Raw genomic sequence first — 24,673 nt, 5'->3', positions numbered from 1 at the left:
TGAAATCCATTTTACTCGACTTTAATGAATCACTAACTACGTCTGAAGTTAGAAATTACATCCTCTTAAATTACACTCTTAAATTAAATTCGCTTAAATTCTACAGATGACATCATGAGTAAATAGGAGCGCTTCAATACTCAGCAACCACAACTACAAATTAGAATATACTGGATAATTTACAAATACTTCCTTTTATTTCTCATAAAATATTCATGAGACAATCTATTCCACAAACATTGGAATTATCATAGAAAAGCACATTTTCACAGTACATATAAAATATGCATACGCTTTAAAAAAGGCAGCAATACATAAAACCTGTCAACAAATACCATGTGTCTTCTTCAGCACTGATCTAAACAAGGTAAATTGAGATCATCATTATCTTTTCAAGAGTGTAAAACATGTCTGACTACATGGTTAGAGAATCAATCATGTCATTAAATGGTCCTTTAAACCGTCTACAGTACTAACATTGACAGAAACTATAAAGAATTACTGCTGTGTGGAAGCTATCAGCTCTCTAAACATGGAGGGAAAATGCAGACACACAGCTCCTGCAAACTCCAGAGACAATGGTAAGGAGACCTGATGACCTCATACAGGGACGCAACGTTCTGCCAATGATAAAAGTTAGAATGAGTTTGATTCTGACACAAACACACCATTGAAAGTGCTTTTTGTGCTTCAGGACAAAAGATTCCAATCCCACTTTCTCACTTTGTGCTACTTCACATCAATTGCAAAGCGTTACAATCCATTACTTTGACTTAGCTTCAGATGTTCACAACCAGTTTGTAAGGAGGTATCGAGCACAGTTTGGGCCTATGGAACCCAGAACTATTTCCGTGCCGCGGGCCGTTTTCCTTCTCCTCCTGTCTGTTCTCTGCAAAGCTCAGCGTGAAAACAGGGCGAGGAGTGAGCGAGCGGACTGAAGAAGCCGTTTTCACAGCCCAGCTGCGTCCTCAAAGAGCCTCTCTGTTGGTCATTTCCAATAAGAACAAAAAGGAGCCCGGAGAGGAGCAGAGGCGAGACTACAGCCTTCACAGCTGTGTTTAACGTGGTTGCAGGGGGGCGAATCATGGGGTTTTTCCATTTCTTTCTCGTGCACACTTCCCTTTCTACCCGCTGGCGAGGTAGAAGCTAAAAACACACCTTGGGTTCAGTCACGTTTTTTGAGGGAAGCACAGTCGTGTCTTGTTTATGAAATAAAGGAGGACAAACTTTGAGCTGTCAGGACTAATCATTACCTCCCCAACACCTGGACTGACACTCACTCCAGCAATAGATCCAGAAAACATTGATTACTAATGCAGGACCAAGTTCTGCTGCTCAAAGACTCGCCCGCTTCTCCAACACCTCTCACTTGCCTCAACCCTGTAGACAAGGAAGAGAGTCTGACAGTGTGAGTAGAGTAGTAAGCCTGCTCATTACACACACACACACTCCTCAGTCAACCAGAGTGGAGCCCACACTTGGTAAACCAGTTAGAAGTAGTAACGTGCCATCAGCCTCCCACAGTGAAACATCACCCAACATATCGCTTCCTCACCAGGTGGCGACTTGCACAAATCTTCATCATAACCCCCCTTTGTTGATGTCCTGGGAGGCCGGCAAGTCACATACACACACTCAAGAGTCTCTGACATAAATACAGCATCATCTGAAAAATACTTTGACAAATATATTTGGTGTATGCTTTTGAATTTAATGTGCCACCGTGTCACTAAACAAGCATCAGCCATCACAGTTAGAGGGTTTCCAGCACATGGGTCAGTCGGTGCTGCTGCTGCTGCTGCCATCTCAGACATCCAGTGAGATCCAGAAAAGGTAAAAAAAACAAACAAACAAGAGTGCTTTTCAGTGCTTAGTAGTGAAATGGCACAGAACTATGAATTTGGCTTCATATTGCATTTTGGTGCCACCTCTGAACATTCTACAGGTAGCCATCGTATAGCCATTGTATGTCCTTAGGATGGTAGATCCAAAAATGGCAAACGCAGAGTTTCCAGCAGTTTCAGTAGCTAGTTGGAACTGTGCGTACTCTGATATCAAATGGGCGGCACCTTATCCTCGTACTGCGGCGGCGGAGTCAGAGGTTCTACGCTGAATCCGGCCGTGGGCTGAGAAATATCAACGTTCTTCATCGGCAGCTTCTCCGATTTAATCCTGCGGATCTTGAGAGGGTTAAGCATGTTCCTGTTCTTGCCGGGTCTGCGGTTGGATGCCGCAGCCGTGGCAGAGGTGGATGTGGGGGCGGGCTGCGACGGCGTGGACGTCGTGACCTCAGGCACATCAGATTCAAACTGCACCCCGTCCACTTGGATGAGGTCGTCGTATGAGGGCAGCTGGGAGACGCTGGGCCGCAGGTTGCTCTGTCGGACCGGATACTGCCCACTGCCCACTGCCTCTTCATAACTGGGGACGGCAAAGCGCTGTGCTTGTTGCTCAGCACTGCAAACCCATACGGAAACAAACACACAAACATAAACACACACAGCACTGTAATGTACCGTTCTGATTCGTTAGCAGCTCCTCTGTTATGGTTACTAAATTTGTGTCAATGGAATATTTGACAAAACAACGTAAGAAACCCATTTATCCTATTTTAAGCAACTTTTTATGGCCTCTGAAATTGTAATACTGAAAAAACCAATGACATCAGTATTTCCCTTACATGGTCAAAATCATGCCAAAGCATTAATATGAACTCTTTTCAATCACTAGAAATACAAAAAAATACTTTTTAGTTTTGCTGATGCAGATGAAAGTTTGGGGGAAAAAAACAAAACACATTTCACGGTCATTTTCATTATTGGTGACATTTCAAAGGCTACAGGATTAATTAAAATCATTCAAGGGCTTATCCAGTAAAGCAAACACTCATTAGCTGAGAACAATCAGTGGACGTACCGTTCTGCTTCCTCCTGAGCGGCGGCGACGCCTCTGTGGCTCTCAGCCTCCCGCAGGCTCTGCTGCTCCCTCCGCTTGTTCCTCATCCCCAAACACAAGGACAGCAGCAGCATGACCACACCTGAGCCCACCAGCACAAAGGCCACGGACGAGACCTTGTTCCTCCTGTCTGGCCGGTGGCCCGGTTCCACTTCTCCATCGCCTCCTGAGCTGCTGCTGTTGTTGTTGTTGGACGCCTCGGCAGGCACAACGCTCCACACGATCATGACGATCCCGAGGGCGATGAGGCCGACCCCCAGGGCGCAGAGTGCGTACTGGGAGCCAGAGTTCTCACTGTGGTTGCGCCTGTTGTTGTTGTTATTGTTGTTGCTGTTGACTCCATTGCTACGAGAGTTTGGTGGTCCGTCGGCGCTGGATCGCATTTTGTCAGCTGCACAACTACAGTAAGCCAGAGGTACGAAAAAAAAGCGAGAGAAGAATGAAGGGACTTTAGACGGAGACAAAAGTCCGAGCAAACTTTACACAAACAGCAAAGTGTTTTAGTTAACACCAATAACAGTTAAACTTCAACACAACACCTGGTCTCTATGAAAAGTCAGATTCACTCTAAGGTGCTGATGTTCAGCTGCTGGTGCCTCCTCAGCTTTGTTCCTTATGAAGGTTGCCGCTCTCCTTATCGCTGCTCCCGTTCCAGTAGGGCTCTTATACGCTGGGTGTGTTTTATGGGGAGAATTTACAGCAGCCGCATATGCAAAGTCACTAGTTACACAAAGTTAAGACATTACAAGGGCAGATAAGGAAGCTATGGCCACTGTAAACCAGGACAGTAACACGTATTAACATCTCGTAAATCTGTGGATATTGTAGCGATCAGGAGCTTTGCTGATTATGCAACCGAGGCACAATCCTCAACTTCTGCCCGATGCAACTTTAAGTTGAATTTGCTGGCGTGTAGCGAAACATCAGCGTTCCCATAAGCTCTTCAAACAAACACGGGCTTGATTCACAGCTATGTTTGCCAAAATAAGCGACACATAATGGGATTTATGAACGCAAACATTAATAAAAGGTCTATTAACAGCTGATTCCACCCCCGTGCTTCTGTCTTTGATGTTGCATGACCCTGTTTTTGACTTTTGGATCAAAGATTGCATCTTTAAAGTGATACTGCAGAGATTTCAGATGAATGCCTTATATTCAGGAAACTACATCTGAAACTAAGTCACTTTTCTTACAACACCCAGTGTGCAGCACCACCTCTGCTGCTTCCCAGGGCGTCACTGAGCAAACTGACAACTGGAGGATAGGATGGAGAATACAAACACTGCAGGGCAAGACGTCATCAGAAAGCACTGTGAGGGAACAGTGAACTTATTTGTATCAAACTAAATGTGATGACTCAATGTGGAGTCAGAGTTGAGTTGGGTTTCATGGATCCATTCATTGGATCCAATTGACCAGAATGCCGGAACTACAGAAGACTAAATGTCAGATAGCTCATGTAGGAACTCTGTCTGTGTCCTAGTTTGGATGTGAATTTCCTGAAAATGATGAAATCTTTGCAAATAATCCCTGGGGTATCATTTAAATAATTTATCGTTGCTGTTTACATTCCGCACAAAAACAAGGCAACAACCTCAACTTCCTCCCCGACCTACAGGCTGAAAGTCCATCTAATAAACAGCTTTTGCTTGGATTTACTAACAAACCTGGCCTGTGTCACGAGTAGAAACTGTGTGTGTGCACATGTCAGGACACCCTGAGGGCGACAGTAAAGCCCCTCTGCTTCTCTCTCACACAAACACACACACACACTATAGGAGGAATTCCTGGCATGTGAACACACCCCACCTTTCATAACAGCTGGACTCAGGCTGGCTCAGACTCACTGGCTTGTTGCAGTTACTGTTCAGACATTAAAGGTCAAAGTGTAACCTTATTGAAGGTTTCAGGTGACAGTCAGATGCCTGTAAAGCCTCACAGAACACACACACATCCTGCACAGAGCTGTTGACTCTTCAGCTGCAGCTGATGTGTCAGTGAGGCTCATGGGATTCTGATTAGTTATCAGCTGTTAAATTCTACAACAGCTCTGGATCCCAAGCAGATGTTTGTTAAATCCTTCCTCTTCTTATTCGATCATCTCCCACATCTGCTGGAATCCAAAGTGACTCCTCTACTTGTGAAGTCGTATTTCACAGTAATAAGTTAGTGTGCTTGTACTTTTATGAAGTACCTGTTGATTATAACATCAAGCGGAGTTGAAGTGTCAGTGAATGGAGTGAGTGAAGGTGCAGAATGTAACAGGCTGCAGCTCAAACCTGCTGAGAAACGTAAACAACAGCAAATCAATGAGATCGAGGAGAAACTGATCAATTATTATTATTGTTTTTAAAGAAAGAGGAGGTGTCTGCATGACAGGATTGAGAGATAATTAACTTTTGGATGTGTGGATCTCATAAGAGTCGTTGAGGCGAACCGAGCTATTTTGTTGCCCGTTTAGTTTGGGAGGCAGTGGCTCAGTGGGTAGTGCTTCCGCTTGGGAACCGGAGGGTCGCTGGTTCGAGCCCCTGCCCAGGTGCCCCTGAGCAAGGCACCGAACCCTCAATTGCTCCCCCCTCTGCGAAGGGTGGTACTGTAATGTAAGTCGCTTTGGATAAAAGCGTCTGCCAAATGATCGTAATGTAATGTAATGTAGTTTGCATACTTCAGGAAAAACGTCATTCTCTGCACCGAATATGGCGCAAGAGCAGCTGTTCCTCTGCAAAGGGGTTAATGTGACTAGACGATCAGACTAAACAGGGAGTGGACCTGACCGAGACACACACACACACACACACACACACACACACACACACACGTAATATGTACACAGTGACACACACACGCCACTCAAATTCGGTCTGATTCCAGCAGCGGCGGCTTCTTTTTGGGGCGGAAACGCTCTCGGATGTTCGCCGCGTTACGCAACAACACAAACACAACTAAACTTTTCCACAGATGAAAGCAAAGTTCGGCCTCAGCGTGACTGAGAGTGCGGCAGGTTCAGACTTACTCACGGCTGCATTGTTTGGTGAACCTCCTACTGCTACTGCTGCTTCTCTTCTTCTTCTTCTTCTTCTTCTGCTGCTAGTTCTTGTTCTTCTTTTCTTCTTCGTGTCTCAGCTCAGCTGGGAGGCGGCGGGTGAATTTTGCGCCAACGTGGATCTGAGCTTGGAGGCAAACGGCCCAGAAGAAGAACAGTTAGACAGGCCCGGAGAGGAGGAGGAGGAGGAGAAAGAGGAGGAGGAGGCTTACTTACACTTTAGCTTTAACCCTTTACTGTCTGGCTGCACCATAGATGAGCGCAGATAGCAGAAGTGTGAAAGCAGCTCCAGAAGTCACATATTTCCCTCTGAAACAGCAGGAAACGACGGTTTAACATTAAATATAAGCGTCCTACATGTAAACAACCACAAACAGCGCCCCCGGAGGGAGGCACGCGCATAACAGAATACGTCCAAAGATCTGTGGAAGTGACGTCATTGATCAGAGCGCTGAGGAGTGTAATTATTATTGCCTTTTTTTTTAAGAATTTGATAATAAACGCCCAAGGCTCCATCATCTAATGGGAAACATTAATTGGTAATGTGGTAATGTAATATCATAAAATAAGCCTAAGTATCTTCTGGTTTAAGGTGGATCACTAATAATGCACCAACACGTCACTTTAATCACGGCACCCTGAAGTGAAGGACAATATAACATGATCAAAGTCACACAGGAAGTCATTTATTTTTGCTTACATTTATTAACCAGTTCTTGTTAACCAAGAGGGATCACAAACTCTTCCTTGTAACCTGCTGACGTGTGTTACTGAGCCCCTCTGAAACACTTCCTGGGTTATAAAGCTGTCAAGGTCCTGAAGGCATCTAGACAGACAGTGAAGTGAACTTTCCCTGAACCAACAAGACAAACAGGGACCAGGTAAGTTCTGTCATAGTTCTTGTAGTCTTTCATCAAATAGGAATCCCAAGGGAATGTCTAAGGAATGTTGTGTGTTTGTAGACAACTTTCACAGTTTCATCACACAACCATTGACACCTATTGTGAAGCATGTTTGAAGTTCTCTTTAAGAGCAAGAGACGCGTGTGTGGTTTATATGGAGATCATACATCAATTAGTCCTCCAGTAACGGACCAGCAGAGGCCTGTAAGAGGTCTGATGGTCCTCAGAGGGCAGATTGTTCCATCTCACTGTTTACAGAGTCTAATAATAAATGTCAATCCCTCCCAAATACGTTCATTTAGACTTCACCTCATCTGCTCCTTGTCAAGTTAATAATGGCAAACTCATGAGGAAGTATTTGACATTCTTTGGAAATGTGTGGTGCTCTGGTTTACAGCCGGCTAGAGCAACTAATCATTGTGATCTACTATAAAGATTGAACATCGCTGCCTCATTATCCAGCGCTGTTGACTTCCCCCTGTTGAACACGCCCAGTTGGCTGTAATCTGTGTCGTTCTTCCCCTCTGCTCCAGTGGCTTTTACTCTTTGTTACTATATTTAAAACCAACTGTGAGATTGTGTGAAGCCTTTGCTGCTCTGGCAAACAGAACAGACTATAGCATAGATCTGTGCGTTCGCCTCCTCTGTCTACACCTTACATGTCTAAAGAGTGTTAGTGGAGATGGTCACAATCGACTTCAGCTCCACATCCTTACTTCCTCTGTTGTACGGCCTGTTATAATTGTGCTGAATTGCTCGACGGTAATGACTTAACCAGTCTGAGTCTTGGCTGCTTGCTGCATCGTTCCCCTGAGGGAACTTGGCAGGTATGTTGTTTTGTGGTCTAGGGAGGTTCTCTTCCGCTAATCTTACCTCACCTTACCCTCTGTCAGGTTCCTCTGTGTCTCTGCGTGCAAACAAACACACACACAAGCAAACAAACACACACACACACACAAGCCGGGACAGTGAAATGACAGTACTGTGTCAGGCCCCTGACCCTGGCCCTGTGACGGTTTTAGACACACTGTAACTGAGGCTAATTGTTTGAAAGCAGTAACCCTGTCAATGTCACAGGCCTGAGACAGAATAAACATCAACTAATCTGCATGCCTTAGTGCAAACATGAGCACAAAGAGAGCGTGTAAACTTCGCAAATAGACAACCGGAGTCAGACCCAAGCATCTGTGCATCAGGTCAAAGTTATCTGCAGCTTTGGGCAAGAGTCATAACTCCAAAGACAAGGTATGGGGATTTCACAATCAGCTTAGGTCCCACAAATAGCTGGGGCCGGCCCCGGAGACAGCCTAAATTAAATCTGCTGGCAGTCTGGCAGGAGCGCTTGTCACTGCTGGCTCCGAGTCAAATGGAGATTGATGTATCAGCAGGCGCGAGGGCAAAATGCTGCTGTAAGATTTGAATAAAATTGATTTTCGCTTGGACCCATCGCTGAGCTTTGTTTTGGCAACCTGGAAAATGAAGAGGAATACAATTTGTAATACGTGCAAATGAAGTACATCATCAACTGAAAAGCTAAATGCGCTGATTTATGAAGCAATTGGATTTAATGAGCAGTTCCAATTCATCACCTGACATGCCGTCATGCCTCACCTCCCTCTTATCCCCGGGGACCGTGCACCTTTCACACGTGGGAATCTCCTGTTGCTTCCTTGTAGCCGCACGTGTCATCCTGCATTTCCCACAAAGCTCCACAGTGAGTAAGAGAGCGAGGAGGAAGCCGCACCTCGTTTCATTGTGTGGCGGTCTAATGAACTTTACCAGCAGGGAACAGTGCAGAGAGTGACGCCGCCGTGACTCATGACATACTGAGAAATCTGTCAAGTGTGAAGGTTTCATATCGGCACACAAAGGCCGCCGGCACTGATCTGCCATAACACTGAAAACACTCAATCACACACATTTCACACATTCTCTCTCCGTCAGGTTGGAGACAGGGCAGTCGTGTTGGAGATCTCATCTTTATTTCTTTAAGACGGACGCACTCTCACATGTCTTTAAGTCGTCTTCCATGCAGATCCAACACTGCATCCGTACTTGTGGGCTGTCTTTATTTCTCCCATGTTTAGTGTGCAGTATAAAACATCATTAGAGGGGCGCTACATTTGTTTAGACACAACAGTGTAACTGTGCAAGATGAAAGATCTATCAAACTATCAATCATATATTATTTAAAATTCAGTTCAAGTTTTTAGCTACATCGACATCAACAAGGCCTCACAGACAGCAGGTATCAAACATTTACACTGATATGAAGCTTATTGTTTTAGTAATATCCTTTACCTTGTTAGTTGAAGGTGAAAGTACCTGTACGATACAAACAGCCCGTCTCTTATTTTCCCTCAAAGACACAGTAAGAACCATCAAACATTATCAGTCACATCCGGGTTTAAAAAGAACCATTTACACGTAAAGAAAATAGAAAAATAAATGAACATCTAGAGTCCTTCCTTTCTGTGTTCTGGCGTTGGGGGGAGTAGAAACCGTCGACCCTCCAAAACACCGCTCGTCCCCAATGTGCTTTAAAAAGTTTGATCTTTGAAGAAAACCGGTTTTAAAAAGAAACCTTCCTCTCTAAAAAGTGCATTCTGTCCTTTAACAGCTCATCTTATAAAACACAAACATCCATGTTCAGCTGCACATGGGAGACGGATCATGACGTGGATGCACACGTCACAGAGCTGATGTCCGTTTTCACACATTGGTGACCTCAACGCTGGCATAGCAGCGGACTGGACTGTCCTCAGCTCTGGGTGAAGTCTCGTCCGGAGCCTCTCGAGGCAGGGAGCCGTGGCTGCTGTGGCAACTTAAGTCCCGCCCACTGCGAGCTTTAGGGCTGAACCCCACCGGAGGCTGTGAAGAAAAGAAAGAGAGGTCAAAGTGCACGTCTTCCATCAAAGTGGAGAGAAACTAGCTGTAGTTTGTCCCAGTTTGGTCACTTTGCCCACCTTGACTGCTCTCCTCCTCAGTGAGCCTTCGTCGTCTGTGTATCTGCCAGCTGAGTTCGGTTTTCTGGTCAGTGAGTTCTGACGTCGCGGGGTCGGGGGTGTTCCGAAGCCGAGCCGCTCATAGTCCTGCTTGGCGTCTGCCCTGCGAGGAGGGAAGGGAAGAACCCAAGTGTTAGGAGAAGCTACAAATAACACATCTATGCTAGAATCGGTTTGGTACAATGTTAACTGCAGGTCTGTGTGTGTGTTTGTGTCTGTGTGTGTGCGTCTCTCCTCTCACCTGGCTGGGGCGAGCAGGGTTTTCATCTCCTCAATAAGGTGTCGACGAATCATGTGCTTATTGCTGGGGATCCCCAGTGCTGTTGCCATGGTGTCGGTGTTGAAAGTGGGGTCCAGCACCATGACGGCACCGTGGACGCCGCTGCTCAGGAGATTCTCCCCAAACTCCTGGACAGGAAGTTAGGAGAGCCAAAGAAAGACAACTTGCATTCAGAATGTCTCATCTCAAACTCTTAAAGTATTTTTGCATGAATAATAGACACAACTAATGTATGGATTTATTTATTGCTGCTTGATTTCAGGATGACTTCTCACTCCATGTGGACAGAACAGGATATCAGTCCTCACCGCCTTATCTCTCATCCCCTGGAACACATTTTCCTTTGTCAATACTGTAGACAATGTTAACCGATGATATCCATATTGCAGGATCACCATGGCGGCTGTAACCGGAGAGGCTTTGTAATCCCAAATAGCAGCTTCGGAGCAGAGTAACAAAGGCTCTCCATCACACGGGGCAGATAGGGAGTAGTGAGTAAACACAACAGCCCCCGTGCTACACAATAGCACATATCAGCCTCCCATAAGGCCCAATACATTAGTACCTCCATTAATATTTCATCAGAATATTTGCTTGATTGCATACAATTTGCAATGTTTTCCACTGATCCCTTCTCTTCAAGCCTCAGTCCGCACGCAAAACAACGGCTGTGTTTGCATGCATGCGGTCAGTATTTAAAGCTTCAATCAGAAATAGTATTATTGCGCAAGTTATAATTATATTGACCCTTTTGTTTACATGTGGATCACTCATTATGCTTTCCAGTTACAGCACCTTTTCTCTCTCTGTCCCCACCTTGAGGTCAATATCTCTGATCCATCTAACGACCCGATGTGAGGTCCATACCAATGGATCCATGTTCTGGTATTCACACTGCATCCGTCGTGCCTGGAGAGCCTGGAATGCATTTGAAATCGAATATTACTCACGTGACTCAGTACATTCACCTCTGCGTGTATGCGTTAACACGACACAGATCGTTACCTACCTCCTTGTCAAAACTGAGGATGTGCAGCAGTTCGATGCCCAGCAGCAGGCTGACCTGGTGGAACTTCTTGGTGATGTTGAGTTGACGCTCTAGGTCACGCCGAGTCAGCGAGTTCAGCATGCGTCCGTCTACCAAATGGGTCTGAAAGGCCTGAGAGTACTGAGGCAAGCCCATGTCACTCAGCCAGGCTTTAGCCACCCAGTGATGGTCCATATCTGCTGCTTTGGACAGCCTGCAAGAAGGTGGACACTCCTAGCTTTCACTTCTGCTGTGCATTGCTGTGGAGGTGCTTCAATGCATAGAATAGTTGAGGTTTAACGGCAGCAGCACAGCAAACCACATACCGATCTTCATTACATCACCAACAGATGGCACTCTTACACAATAACACTTCTTTCACTTATGTTTGTCTCCTGCCCTCTTCACTTTCACCATACAGATTCATGAACAGTACGTCCAATTATTTTCTAATAGTAATGTTCATCTCTTCAGGCGTCTGATGTTGAAGTCTCACCCTTTGCCGTTCTCTGCATCCCTGTAATCCTCGATGGCCAGGCGCAGTTTTCGCCGATGCATGGAACTGCTGACACCTAAACCCAGCTCCAGGTCTTCATCTGTGAGTCCAAGCAAAACCTGCAAAATATCAGCACAAGCTTGTTTAACTGCACAACCAAAACCAAACAATCTAAACATCTTATAATACGAGCCATTGGGAGAGAGTGAGCAGGTAGTGTCTTCCATCCTACCTTGCCACTCTTCACATTTTCTGAGCAGGTGCGAATGTACATAGGCATCGCCATGACAACCTCCAGCCAGGCCTGCACGGTGCCGGCCCTCCACTGGGACATGGGTGTGGTCCTAGCCAGCTCCACCTGCTGGAAGCGATCCAACTGCTCCTCTAATCCATCTGACATGCTGAGACTGAGGCGGGTGGGGCTGGAGAGGCTGTCTGAGTCTGGGTAGGTGGGTGAGGGAGGAGGAGGGGGGGGGGGGGGACACACGTGGGTGATGTAGTTGTGGGTGTGTGCGACAGCAGATGTGGCAGTAGGAATATGATCGAAGAAAAAAGTCAATTACATCATAGGAAATCTCACAAAATACAATATAACAGCTGAGAGACATTTGTTTCCTCAGAACAGGCAGCCTGATAACATTCTGGCTGCATGACGACAAGCCAAGGATGTTGTAAACAAAGTTGTCATATTTCCAGACAAAACTCCCCACTTACCAAGTCCATTAAATCCATCTGTTTGAGCATCTGAATGAATGTGACTCATCCGTCTAAATGAGCCTTCAGCAGCCACAGCCATATGAAAGTAGAGGCCTGAAACTTTTAAAACTCGCTTCATCAATTTTGCTGTATTACGATCATGTAAAGTGAAATTTTGCCTCGTATACGCCAATTTATCTTCAAAGACTCCTTTAATCAATTCTGGCCGGGTTCCCTGTAGTCATTTATGGAGACAAAATCCAGATGAAAGTATTGACCCACTAAGCACAACTAGTTCATCGTCTGAACCAGCAGGTGGCAGTATTGTACCAGCTTGGATTTAGTAGTAAGCTTCGGTTTGACTTTCTGTATTCTGTCCTGATTTCCCCTGACATACTAGTGAAGGGATGTGTATTGAGAAGGAGGTCACTACATTCTGTAATAATATGGCATATTACCTCTAATTAAATCTTACAAGATATGAATATCACGTTTAGTGTTACACCCTCCAAAAAGCCCACATATACTTTACTACCTAGAGTCCCCTGACTGAGCGAACACTGGATTATATGACACTTTAATAATATTCATCCTCTCCATCACTCACTCCCACAAAGGATATCTCAGACAGCTTCCTCCTCTCCTGCCAGAACATTACAATAACTTTGCATTTTTAACAGTTGTCACTTGTTCCTCTGTGTCCTTTCAGGTAAACAGCATCACTTTCAGGAGCTTGATTCCTATTGGCTGCCGGTAGGAAACAACTGTAACGTTTACATTTTTACTTGTTTATCATGCAAAATTCATGTCTAGTCTTTTGGGTCTCGTCTATCCTCTGCAGCAGCAGGAGTACGACTGAACCTAAGTGGAACAACAATGACATTGCAAGAGTTTCAAGTCTTACCTGAGCCTTTACACCTAAAACAAAATGAATATACAATCAGCTTTATCTTTTCTGTGTTATTATTTTTGTTATTTTTCCTGACTTTGAAGGCAGCCTGAAGAGATGTACTAATAAATGAGTATGGATCTGAAATAAAGAGTTTGTAATAAACACAACATCAGTAATTCATCTTGAGCTAGATGCCGCTGGCCTCCTCAGAGCGGCGAATGAGCTGAAGCTGCTCCTCTAACCGTCCCTCTGAGAGCAATTCATACTGAGCTCAATGGATTTGCCATCGCACAAGAAATGCACCGACGTTCATCAACAAAGATCTGCAAGTCTGACACAAAGCTGAAGGTCAAACTGTTGGCGAGTTTGACTTTCTGTCGCCCCTGATTTGGTTTTAGACGAGCATCCAGCAGCCATGTGGTCACAATGGTTTCAGGATTGTTATGTCTCAGAGCTAAATGTGCAGAGAGCTGTGTGATGGATCGTTACAGTGAGTATCGTGCTCTCATATGACACAAGGGACTGATCGACTTTAACTGATCGATCATTAAATGTGTCCTTCAGCTGAGTGAGAGTTGTGTAACCAGCTGCACTTTATACAGATTTTGGAGCAATAAACATATTCCAGTGCTGAGTTTAAGTGTAGTTGTGACACTGGAGGAGAACTGTACTCATCTAAAACAAAACAAAACATTTAACTTGAAGAAGAGCTGAATGCAAAGGTTATGTTTTGGTTTTAGGTGTAAGTTGCTGCAAACACAATCTGCAACCCAGCAGAGCTCATTTTGATTGAAGGTTTTGCTGAGTGATTGATTACTTCTAAGGTCACGTCACTGTGTTGAGAGTCCAGTGGAGGTCAGACAGAAGGGGGTCAGTGTTAGAGGTTAGGGGTCAAATCAAAGCAAAGCAAAACGTTATTGACACCATGTGCTGACACAAATATGAGTTCTGCTCCGCCAAACCTAGATGGCTTCCTTTCGCTCTCTGCTCGTCTCCTCGCTGCGGGATTATCCCAATGCAACACCAGTGAAGGAAATGAGTTCAAAACGGGAAAGAGACGAAAGGAGGCCATTGGGAGGCTTTGGGGATGATGTCGTCCTCTCACAGATGGGCTTGCAGTGCTGAGAGAAGCTAAACACACATGTTAAATATTTAGATTAGAGCCTAACACACACGCACAGACACCGACACGGGGAAAGAGAGGACAGCCACATGGAAATTCAATGTCATTTATTTTATTTTAAAATAATCTTATTTTCTCATTTAGTTCTTTTGAGCGTACTTTTGTTGTCATGCCTTTAAAAGCTTCTATCCGTGTCTAAACATCTCAGGGCCTCACAGCAGGAGTCCCCCGGCGAGGCCTACATCTTCTGACTTTAAATAAAACTCTTCAATAATAATATTAATTTCATTTTTGTAATGTTATCTCATTTACAAAAAAGTAAAATATTTGCAGAAAAATAAACACAAGAGACCTTCGGCTCTAAGCATAAAATGACAACAATGATTTTCATCTGATATGTCTTTCCCATCAGGAGGATCACAGGATGCTTAGAGATGAACATGTTCACTAGATTTATGTATATTTCACTAATGTTTGCTGAATCTGACTGCTTGTTTTTACTATGTACACTTTATTACATCAGGACTCGTCTTAGTGAATTACCTCTAAATGGGTTAGATGATGATTCTCTCTCTGCAGCTCCACTGTAATGTGTGTGTGTGTGTGTGTGTGTGTGTGTGTGTGTGTGGTGTTACAGGTGAGGTCCAGATGAAGCTCAGTGTTAGTTTAATATCAGGTGGAGCTCAGATGTCCTGGGGGGCAGTGCAGACTCCACATCAATCCAACCAGAGGGGGGAAATAATCCAATAACTACCAGGAATTCTCTCGCTTGAAGAAATGCTGTTAACCTTTGGCACTAAGTTAATTGCTATTTTTTCCTGAACCCTGCATGCGAATGTTTTGCTGAGTTGACGGGAGATTGTACAGAGCGACTCTGCCTCTGTTAGAGCTGTCTGATGTTACACCTCCAGAGCTGCCACCTGTTTTTGTAAACGTCAATTTTACTTAAAGTCCACAGGCAAAGTTTAGGAAGTCATTCGATGATCTAACATCTATTTTACTACCATCAATGATTTACATATATTACCATCTATTTTGTAATAAAAGCCGTCATTTTTAATGCATTATTAAAATAAAGGATGAAAGCTCCTACACAGAGAGAGAGAGAGAGAGAGAGAGAGAGAGAGAGAGAGAGAGAGGGAGAGAGAGAGAGAGAGAGAGAGCAGCACAAAGCTAATGTTTCTTTGTTGCTGACCTTTACTAGATTGAAGGTCATGTATTTTTGCATGGAGAGCACTGAGTAATAGATGTTTTAAAAACCTATGTTTGGTTTGGGATGTTAATATTTTCTTGAACATTAATCAAAGCCTTAAACAGAGCGTCACAGTTTGTGATCTAATGATTTGGTGACAGAGCGTCATTAAGTCAGTAACTGACCTCTCACCCAACAGCTGGTGAACCAAAAAGGGCACACGTGTTTTCTTTCCCATGCATGTGTGTGCTGGGACTACATGCACACAGATCACGCATGCATCTGCAGCCGGACTGAACCATTCTACCCCCGCCTCACCCCCTGTAATATCAGGGTTGGGGGGGCGACGTCCAGTAAGTCCATCGTCTCCTAATTGATGAGCCGGAAGATGAATTTCTATCATGTCAGAAATTTTGACACAATTGATATGTCTCCATTTTCCTGATTTTGATTTCCCAGAATTCAAAGTAAGAATCGCAGCAGATACCTCCAGCTGCAACAACAACAACAAACAAGATGGTCCAAGGAGAAGATGCCTCACATGTTCAACCAGTGCACTAAGGAGCTGGAGGCACCAAAGACACCATGTTATGAAATTAGCAGGTAGGAAACACGCTTAATATCAATTTGATCCACTTCCTGTTTGGCTTCATGGTGATTAGGAAATGAATAGTTTAACATCAAAGCTGGTTGTTGTTGTTGTTGTTGAAGGAGGCACCAAGCTGGAGGTGGACTGGTGGAGTCTGCATGTGGCCTACAGGAACCTGTTCTCCTCATGGCAGTGTGAGAGGGGATGGACCAGGCAGGACCATGAACAGGGACCAGTTTAAGTTAAAAGGTTGAGGGGGGCAGGGGGGCAGGGGGGGAGGGGACACAGGTCAAAAATAACAAAAGGCATTCAGGACAAGGAGACATTTACAAGCACAAAGTGCACATCAACTGTTATTTACAAGTACAGCAGTCCTTCAAGTTTCCAGTTGAGTGAAAAAAAAATGTAAAGAACAATTAAAGTTCCAACAACACAGCGGCTCTGTGGGGCAGAGCAGAACACACCCACGCCTCAGCTGCGTCTCACCGTCCACTCTATTTACAGAGCTGTACATACATACAGGTGACGCGGCTCAGGCCTCTGACACGCCGTCCTACCGTGGACGACACACACACACACACGCTCCCACGCACAGACACACACATCTGCATGCGTGTGAGAGCCAACAGGCCCACGCACAACTATATCTGTACACACTGACATCAGCTCTCACACAACTTAAACAGAGCTTATCCACCTACTCACCGGCTCACACACACATACACACAGGCCGTCAACACTGTGCTGTCTTCGCTAATTGCCACAAAGGCTCTCCAGGTGGGTCGCTCACACACACACACACACACACAAGTGTGCTTTACCAGTCTGCGTCTTCCTCTATGTAATAATCGGGTGTTGAAGTACCGTCAAACAAACCAGGGTCAAGAGACTTGCGCTGCTTTCCCCGGGCGAAGACACGCGACAAAGAGCCCAGCCCCATCTTCTCCTTCTTCTTCTTACGCTTCGCCTCCTCCAAATCTTCTAGGGACTGAGGGGAGAGAGAGAGAGAGAGAGAGAGGGAGATCAGAGGGAAGAAGGAGATGAGATGGTAAAGGAGCAAAGGATTGCAAGTTCATAGAAGTTAACTGGAGGTGTGCAGACTCGGCGAAAAAGTTTACAACATAAGAGGGAGAGACGGTAACATGCAGTCAGACACCACGAGCCAACAATCGACCGCACAGCAAATCGCACTAAACCGCATGGAGCCAGCCAGGATGATGGAGGGAAGAAGTAGAGAGAGAGAGAGAGACAACAGCCAAGCGTGGGAGCAGTTGGCTACTACAAAGGAGGTGATTACTCGGGAGGGTGGGCAGCTCTTACATTGCAGAGGGAGTGAGTCCGGTGGCGCGGCGAGTTGATGTCGCTGGGCGTGGACGAGCGGTCTCCTTCCAGGGCCGAGGCGTCGGAGATGATGGAGGGCTGGCGCGAGTGGCACGGGCTCACCCGCACTGCAGCCACTAGACGGGTCGAGAAAGGGGGAGAAACAGAACCTGGTGTTTGTCTTTGGGTGTGTTTGTTCCTCCGTCACACCAGAGCCTTCATCATCTAACATCAAAACCATTCCAACCAAAAGACTGGAATAGTTTGCAACCGTTTGCCGTTGCTATGCAACAATGTCGCAGAGCCTGAGAGCGGCCATGTGTGCTAATGAGACTGATACATACAGTTCGACCAGTTGCACAGCAATTTGGGGATTCGTGACAGTTAGCACGTTCCCCCTGTTTCTCTGCCGCGTCTGTCTCTTTCTCCAGATGTCTCCAATTAGTCAGAAACCTGTGGCAGCCCTTTACCTCCGTCTCCACGCTCCTGCTGCAGCACCTCTTGTTGCAGGTTTGGTGTCAGGCTGTGCAATACTTGATTCTTCTGGAAAAGGTTTTGATTTTCATTTTGCTGCTGATTTGAGATGTTTAGTTTTTGTCTTTCTGGTTAATTAGAATGAATCTGTTAAGCTTTAATGTTAACCTGGGTGAGGTCTTTGTTATGGCAGCCAGAGAAAACATTTAGGCCTGTAGGGTATAAAACCCAGTGTAAGGAATATTCTATATTGCATTAATTGACCACATTATGACACAGAAGCGTCATGACAGCAAGCAACATATAACAAAACAAAACCAACTAAAACAGACTTACTTCCTTATTTAACAGCTAATTTCTGGGTGAGTTTAATGGTGCTGAGCTTGTGTGTGTGTGTGTGTGTGTGTGTGTGTGTGTGTGTAAGCCTGTGCAGCTCAATGAAATGGCAAACTGAGCACCAATGTTTAATAGTTAATGTGAGGTGTGTGAATCGTAGAAACAGAGACTGAAGGTCAACACAGAAACTAGAAACCAGCAACAAAGAGACGAGGAGGAAAATACCAACCGCTTCTTATTTCTCTGGAAAGTGTCCATGCAGTGCTAATGAACAGCACCATCCTCCAGAGGAAACACTCGACCGGCGCATAAACACTCACTTTTCACTTCAACTGCTGCATTAAGGGCATGAAATGTCTAATTCTGACTTTGGATGTGCAACAACGCAGGACGCCAGCAGTGAATGAGTGTGTGAAGCAGGTCAGGATGAGCATGCAAATGTGATGTAAAACGCCACGTGTGTGCTTCTGTGCATGCATATTTAACACACACTGAGGATGTGTGTGCGTGCGTGTGTGTGTGTGTGTGTGTGTGTTGCCTTACCCTGTCTGTCAGTGGGATGTCCCGTGTGCACATAGAGCGTCTGCTGGCTCTGTCTGATGGCAGCCGTCAGAGGAAGGTCAGCTTGCATCACCCACTCCTGGTTGTTGCCGTTGACAACTGTTTCCGTGGGCATTGCCACAGAGTGACGCTTGGGCACGTCCTTGGTCAGGGTGGCGAGTGACTGTTTGGCCTTAAGAGCGGAGACAAACAGACACACAGACACACACGATCACTCAGAGAACCACAACAACAACCTGTCACTTCCTCATACGAGTCCAAGCAGCTTCTGGACTTTTGAGTCATTCTTTCTCTTTCCAAGTGTTGCTATTCTTACACATAATGCATTTCTTTTGTGCGTGTGTACTCTGTGTACATGTGCGTGTTAAGATATGTGTGTGTGTGTGTGTGTGTGTGAGCAGGCAGCTCTCCGGCGCTCTCCCCCGGGTTCATCATGTGTTTTGTTATCTCGGGGAAAAACTGCAGCTGGATTCATGCTCGCCTTTTGTCGTGTGAAATCTCTGGCTAACATGATAGATGAAAGCTGAAAGCTGAAGAAACGGGCGGAACATGTGAGGGAGGTGTTTGCCGTGTGCTGCGTCTGACAGCAGAGGTTGGCTGTGGGTGTCCTGGGAGAAACGGGGGAATAATGAAGCTTTGTATACGTTTAATGAATGCATGTCCTCTGTTGTTGCCTCGCCACAGGAACACCACTCAGCTGGCATGACAGTGGGAGGTGTGTGCGCGTGTGTGTGTGTGTCAGTAAAAATCCGTGCATATGCGGGTGTTTCAGCGTGTTTTCTCATTAGCTCGGAAGCATCGGCGTCGAACAAATTTCCTGAAAATGTGTTTTTATCTTATTATTGAGCCGAGCATCAGGATGCAAATCAACAGCAGAACCACAATCACCTCCATTTCCTCCACCGGCCAGCAGCTGAACCATTATTGATCAGAGTCATTCACATGCAAAACGCAGTACGATCACACGCGTCTGCAGCAATGATTAGTTGTCACAATATTTATGAATTTCCCCCCCAGCGTTTCCCCAGATTAGACCTTAAAACATTCACATCATCACAGCTGGAATGCTTGGGATCACTGTGGTTAGGATCACTGGGGACTGTTGGGGGGGGGGGGGGGGGGGGGGGTTAGTCATCAACGTGCAAATTTGGGAAGGGGGGGAGGTGTTCCATACAACTCAGGGCACAGATAGGAGAGTTTTCCAGTGGAGTAGAAGGGGTCAAAGGGGTCAAAGTTAAAGCTGGGGTGGGGCCCATCTTACCGCCATGACCCTAGGAGAGAAGTCCCTGTCCACGTGCCGGTCAAACAGCCGGACCTCCATTTTCTGATTCACACAGTTACTCATCTGGGGGGGGGGGTTGGAGACATGAGGGATGGCTATACTATACAATCAAAGGCTCTCTGTGTGTCATTACATGAACCTGTATTAGTGCACAGTCACATCATTGCAGGACATCAGAAAGTACAAACATCAAGAACTTTAACCTGAAGGCTTTTCAATGGCTGACTGCCCGTCCGTCCCTCTAGTTTCCCTCCCTCCCTCCCTCCCTCCCTCCCTCCCTCCGGTCTATCTCTCTGTCTGTCCCGTCTCTGTCTCTCACCATGGCCAGTTCAGCCTCCAGCTCCTTGATGCGGTTCTCTTTGAGGTCCAGCTGAGACCGCAGCATCCCCGTGTGCTCCGTGGCCTCCTTGGTCTGCCGCCGCAGGTCCCACTTCTCCCTCTCTAGCAGATCCTTCTCCTTGGCTAGTGCTTTCACCGCGTCCTCGCTCTCCTGGAGCAGATGGAGACACTCATGGGCGGTGCTCACATATACTGTACCTCTATACTACACACACAGACCTCCTGTGGGCTAATGCAGCTGTCTGGGATGAAGAACATGAAGTTATCTGCGTGCTTATGTCCTGCAACCAACCATAACTACTGAAGCAATGAATGACTGGCAGGGAAACTCAGTTTGGAGGAGATTAAGAAGAATGTTTTAGAAGATTTTGGATTATTGGAGAAGCACAAAGTAACATTATGACACAATCCTGAACATCTACGCTTAGTTTAATAGAAAAAAATTAACACACACACACACACGCACACACACACACACGCACACACACACACACACTTCTAAATATTGATATGATTTTGTTCTTAATTCTCTGTGTATTTTTGTGTGTTTAATCTTCCTCACTGTACTTCGTCCTTGAGTTTTGTGAAAGCTGCATACAAAGTAAATGTATTAGCATCAAACACAGCCCAGCTCTCATTAAGCTGCACCTTCTAACCCGAGGAACAATAATCTGCCTCATTCTTGCCCTTAGTTAATTTTGTCGCACAGATTGTAACATTTCACAGCTCCAACTCCAGATAATCTATGACTGCACTATTCCCCTCCATTCACATCCTGTGGAGCATCTGTAGCTCTGTAGCTGTATTCAGGGCATCCTCACACTGAAGAAACGCTGAGATACACACTTAAGCGATTCATCTGTTTTGGGGAGGTTAGCAGAGCGCCGCATGAATATCAATCAATGAGAGTTTAACTCTGTCGGAGCTTTAAATGTGAGGATTTACACACAAAGGTCATTCCTCCACAAAGTTGAATCGGTTTACAAAGTCATGAATCAATTCACTTCCTCCGGACAATATGAGAGAATCTCATCGGGGCTCCTTCCTTCCCACAACAGAGGAGAGAGGAGACAGAACCGGAGGGGCTTTGGCTGTAGTTTCTGGATTAAATCTGCTTCACTAGCAAACAATTCACTCAGTGTGGGAGCAGAGGTGCCGTACTTTTCTATGCTGCTCATAGTTGCGTATGAAGTCCCGGAGCTGCTCCTCCCGGCTCTCCAGAGTGGCATAGAGCTGCTGCATCTGGTTCACCAGGTCGGCTTTCTCTGCCTTCAGACGCTTACGGTCAGACTTCATGGCTGAAAGGAGGGAGAGAGAGAAAGAAAGAGAGAGACAGGGAGAAGGGGAGGGAGAGAGAGAGAGAGGGAGACTTAGTAGTAGTAGACAGAAGTAGTCTTGGAAAGAGTGATGCATGCTGGGATGAGGAGAGCAGCAGTACCAGGACGAGTGCGGTGCAGAGTTCAGTGTGTGTGTGTGTGTGCTCCTCCTTTGACATGACACAAGAAGCAGAAAACCCTGGACAGCTCTCAGCAGAAAGCAGCAGCAGCAGATCAGCTGTGTGTGGATGAAGACTGTATCTGTTATTGGAATGAATGAATCTTCTTCCATGTTAAGGATTAAAAAAAAAAAGATTGAGACCAACTGGCTGATTAAAGACTTTCTAATTAAGACTTTTAATGAAAAGACGGAGGAGCTCTAATGTGATGTGACTGCTTCCTGTTAGTGAGGTGAACCACGCACTGAACTCTGCTGTCAATCTGCTCTCTCTCTCTCTTTGTCTGTCTCTCTACCTCTCTCTCTCACTTACACACACACTCTCTCTCTCTCTCTCTCTCTCTCTCTAATCCTCTAACGCCTCGTCCCAGCATAACGATAAAGAATATGGTCGGGTTTAGTCTCTCAGTGAAGCTCTAATTTCCTCAAAGACGTCGTCTCCGGTTTGTCTCCTCCACACCTGCCTCCTCCTCCTCCTCCTCCTCTCACGCTCTCTCGACTCTCTCTCTCTTCTCCCCTCCTTTTTTCCGTGCCAGGCTGCTTCCCACGCACACGGCAGCGTTTCCCTCCAGCTATCTCTTCCCAACTGACCAGACGTGTTTTTTCTCCACACCTATTCTATCTTCACGCTATCTGTCCACCTTTCTCTTCTTTATTTTGACATCTACATCCTCACTTCCTGGCTGGATACGCTCATCATCATGAGTTCACCCCTCTCCCTCCCCCCAGCTGTGTCCGTGTGTCATTAATTAACTTATATCACAGTCTCGTTAATTGCGTGACATTCACGAGTTGCGTCTGGGGAGCTCATGTGTGTGTGTGTGTGTGTGTGTGTGTGTGTGTGTGCGCACAGGCGAATGGGGTGGAAGTGCATTTTCACAAGGACAGATTCACCCTCCTCACTTTCCTTCTCTCTCTTTCCTCCCCCTTTCTCTCCCTTTCACCCGTCCTTAAAGCTGCACAGACACGCCGGCCGACTATCCGCCCCAAAGAGGACAGGAACCGTCCCTTATTGGCCGAGAGACACAGGAAACCTCTCAGCACCTGCCCCGGGACGTGAAATCAAAGCCGCCATTGAGACGAGCCAAAGCTCCGCCGCAGCCTCACATCCTGCACCTGTGACCGCTTGGCAACGCGAGGCCCCCCCAGTGTTCCGCCACAAGAACACGCCGACTGTGACTCCGGAAAAGAAGAGTCCATTCACGCACGCAAATCATGTAACCAAGCTCTGTTACTTCACAACTATACGGCATTTATGAACACCTTTAATGAGCAATGACCGTCCCTGTGGCACGCTCCGCCCTGGTCTTGGCCACATAATGGAGGTTAGGTGAGACGGACACACACACACACACACACACACACACACACACACACACACACACACGTGCATATATCTCCCCCGCTAACAGCCACATTAACGACACACACACTCTGCAGCTCTGTCACCACACGGAGCCTCCAAGAGTTATAGCCAGATGAGACGGCGGGACGCACCTGGGAGCCGTACAGAGCTGAAGCTAATGTGTATGAGAGGCTGGGGAGGAGGAAAATAAGAGAGGAAGCAACTGAAGAGGCCTGAATGTAACAGTTTCTGATTTAAACTCCAGCCTGTATCACATCTGCATAAGTAGATTCTGAGTCGCTGGTGCTTCTATGCGGGTTAATGTGAACACCGGCGACCGCGGCGTGCTAAAAGCCTTTATCCGCTCGCCTCTCGTCTGACGCTCTGATGCTGCTGGAGGGCTCAGATTGCCTGCAGAGCAGTGAGTGGGTCAGGAACACTGGAGCCCTGTGGGAGGTCCCTCTGACTAGAGAGGGAGACAGAGATGCTTTTATACTTCTGAAGGTAAAGTAATGTCACGTATAGGGACACGGCTGAGCATTCATCCACTGTTTCCAACAGGTTATGCAAGAATAGGGTCACAAAATCTGTATTTCAGAAGAATTAGATGCAGCTGCAGCAAAAGCATTCATCTAGTCTGAACTGAATATATGAAGAGGTACAGTTTAGTCACTATCTGTTATCTGCCTTTGTTTCATCTTGATCCTCTTCTATATACAAGATAATTGAGACAACCAAGTCTAATTTCATGTAATATAAAGTGTGACATAAGTCCAAACACAACAACATCTCTGCTGTGGTTTCAGCCGGATCTCGTTTCTCGTCACGCCGAGCTCACACGTCTTTCCGATCTGCCATTTTCCACGCCTGACTTTAACTTCAGGACTTTTCGTCCTCATCCAGACACACTGACATTACCTGCCGTGCCAGACAACGCCACAGCCAAGACAGAGCCACTTATCCACACCCCCTCAGATAATTATGTTGTTCACATTAATGAATGAAGCTCCTCCACGCTGACACCACTCCATGGAACTTGTTTCACAGAGAGAAAGGACACGCTTTTAGTCAGCTCTTAACATAATTATTTGGGGACAGAACAAAAGAGACGTCGGCTCTTTGGAGGGAGCTTATTGTTCCCGCTTTTAGGATTATAAAAATCTGCCAACAGAATAATGGAGTCAGATCCTCCGTCCCGACCTCCTCCGGTGCACCAGGAGCTACCAGGAGCAGGTAAAGCTGCTGCTGCTGCATCAGACAGCTGGGCACTGACGCTTACGTTACAACATCTTAATTAATGTAAATGAATCTTATAACAT

General features: G+C 46.1%; 3 protein-coding genes across 5 annotated transcripts in view; all 3 read right to left on the bottom strand.

Moving 5' to 3' along the window:
* Nucleotides 1-175: 175 nt before the first annotated feature.
* tmem51a (transmembrane protein 51a) lies at nucleotides 176-4,510 on the bottom strand. The gene is made up of 2 exons (XM_076163465.1): nucleotides 2,917-4,510; nucleotides 176-2,457 (listed from the first exon to the last, which is right to left on the bottom strand). The coding sequence occupies exons 1-2, from the start codon at nucleotides 3,336-3,338 to the stop codon at nucleotides 2,055-2,057; spliced, it is 825 nt and encodes a 274-aa protein (XP_076019580.1). The 5' UTR covers nucleotides 3,339-4,510; the 3' UTR covers nucleotides 176-2,054.
* Nucleotides 4,511-8,875: 4,365 nt separating this feature from the next.
* On the bottom strand, nucleotides 8,876-14,479 carry LOC143010833 (kazrin-A-like). Its single transcript, XM_076163382.1, has 7 exons — nucleotides 11,944-14,479; nucleotides 11,712-11,830; nucleotides 11,198-11,429; nucleotides 11,005-11,106; nucleotides 10,150-10,316; nucleotides 9,870-10,011; nucleotides 8,876-9,774 (listed from the first exon to the last, which is right to left on the bottom strand). The coding sequence occupies exons 1-7, from the start codon at nucleotides 12,109-12,111 to the stop codon at nucleotides 9,616-9,618; spliced, it is 1,089 nt and encodes a 362-aa protein (XP_076019497.1). The 5' UTR covers nucleotides 12,112-14,479; the 3' UTR covers nucleotides 8,876-9,615.
* A 37-nt stretch (nucleotides 14,480-14,516) lies between these two features.
* The window catches only part of LOC143010832 (kazrin-like), a 111,444-nt gene continuing 101,287 nt past the window's right edge, over nucleotides 14,517-24,673 (bottom strand). The window contains exons 5-10 of one of the 3 annotated variants that reach the window (XM_076163380.1): nucleotides 21,677-21,813; nucleotides 20,496-20,663; nucleotides 20,156-20,239; nucleotides 18,877-19,066; nucleotides 17,524-17,660; nucleotides 14,517-17,191 (exon numbers count right to left, since the gene is read on the bottom strand). In XM_076163380.1, coding sequence (XP_076019495.1) covers nucleotides 17,021-17,191; nucleotides 17,524-17,660; nucleotides 18,877-19,066; nucleotides 20,156-20,239; nucleotides 20,496-20,663; nucleotides 21,677-21,813 — 887 coding nt within the window. In that variant the 3' untranslated portion in view covers nucleotides 14,517-17,020. Of the gene's footprint in view, nucleotides 17,192-17,523; nucleotides 17,661-18,876; nucleotides 19,067-20,155; nucleotides 20,240-20,495; nucleotides 20,667-21,676; nucleotides 21,814-24,673 lie in introns of all 3 variants that reach the window. The other 2 variants (XM_076163379.1, XM_076163381.1) reach the window with 2 other exon arrangements.

This window comes from Genypterus blacodes, unplaced genomic scaffold, assembly GCF_046128005.1.
Source record: "Genypterus blacodes isolate CSIRO-AG114 ecotype Tasmania unplaced genomic scaffold, CSIRO-AGI_Gbla_v1 ptg000131l_1, whole genome shotgun sequence".
Lineage (NCBI taxonomy): Eukaryota > Metazoa > Chordata > Actinopteri > Ophidiiformes > Ophidiidae > Genypterus > Genypterus blacodes.
The sequence above is the reverse complement of the archived record's forward strand: the minus strand, read 5'-3'. Positions and strand labels throughout refer to the sequence as shown.

Bases quoted from the DNA above. Each gene is read 5' to 3' on its own strand.
- tmem51a (XM_076163465.1), bottom strand. From the start codon at position 3,338: ATGCGATCCAGCGCCGACGGACCACCAAACTCTCGTAGCAATGGAGTC. The intron at 2,458-2,916 runs GTACGTCCACTG...ATGGGTTTGCAG, and splicing joins GCTCAGGAGGAAGCAGAACG to TGCTGAGCAACAAGCACAGC.
- LOC143010833 (XM_076163382.1), bottom strand. From the start codon at position 12,111: ATGTCAGATGGATTAGAGGAGCAGTTGGATCGCTTCCAGCAGGTGGAG. The intron at 11,430-11,711 runs GTGAGACTTCAA...ACCTTCTTGCAG, and splicing joins GATGCAGAGAACGGCAAAGG to GCTGTCCAAAGCAGCAGATA. The intron at 10,012-10,149 runs GTGAGAGGAGAG...CCCTCCTCGCAG, and splicing joins ACCCTGCTCGCCCCAGCCAG to GGCAGACGCCAAGCAGGACT.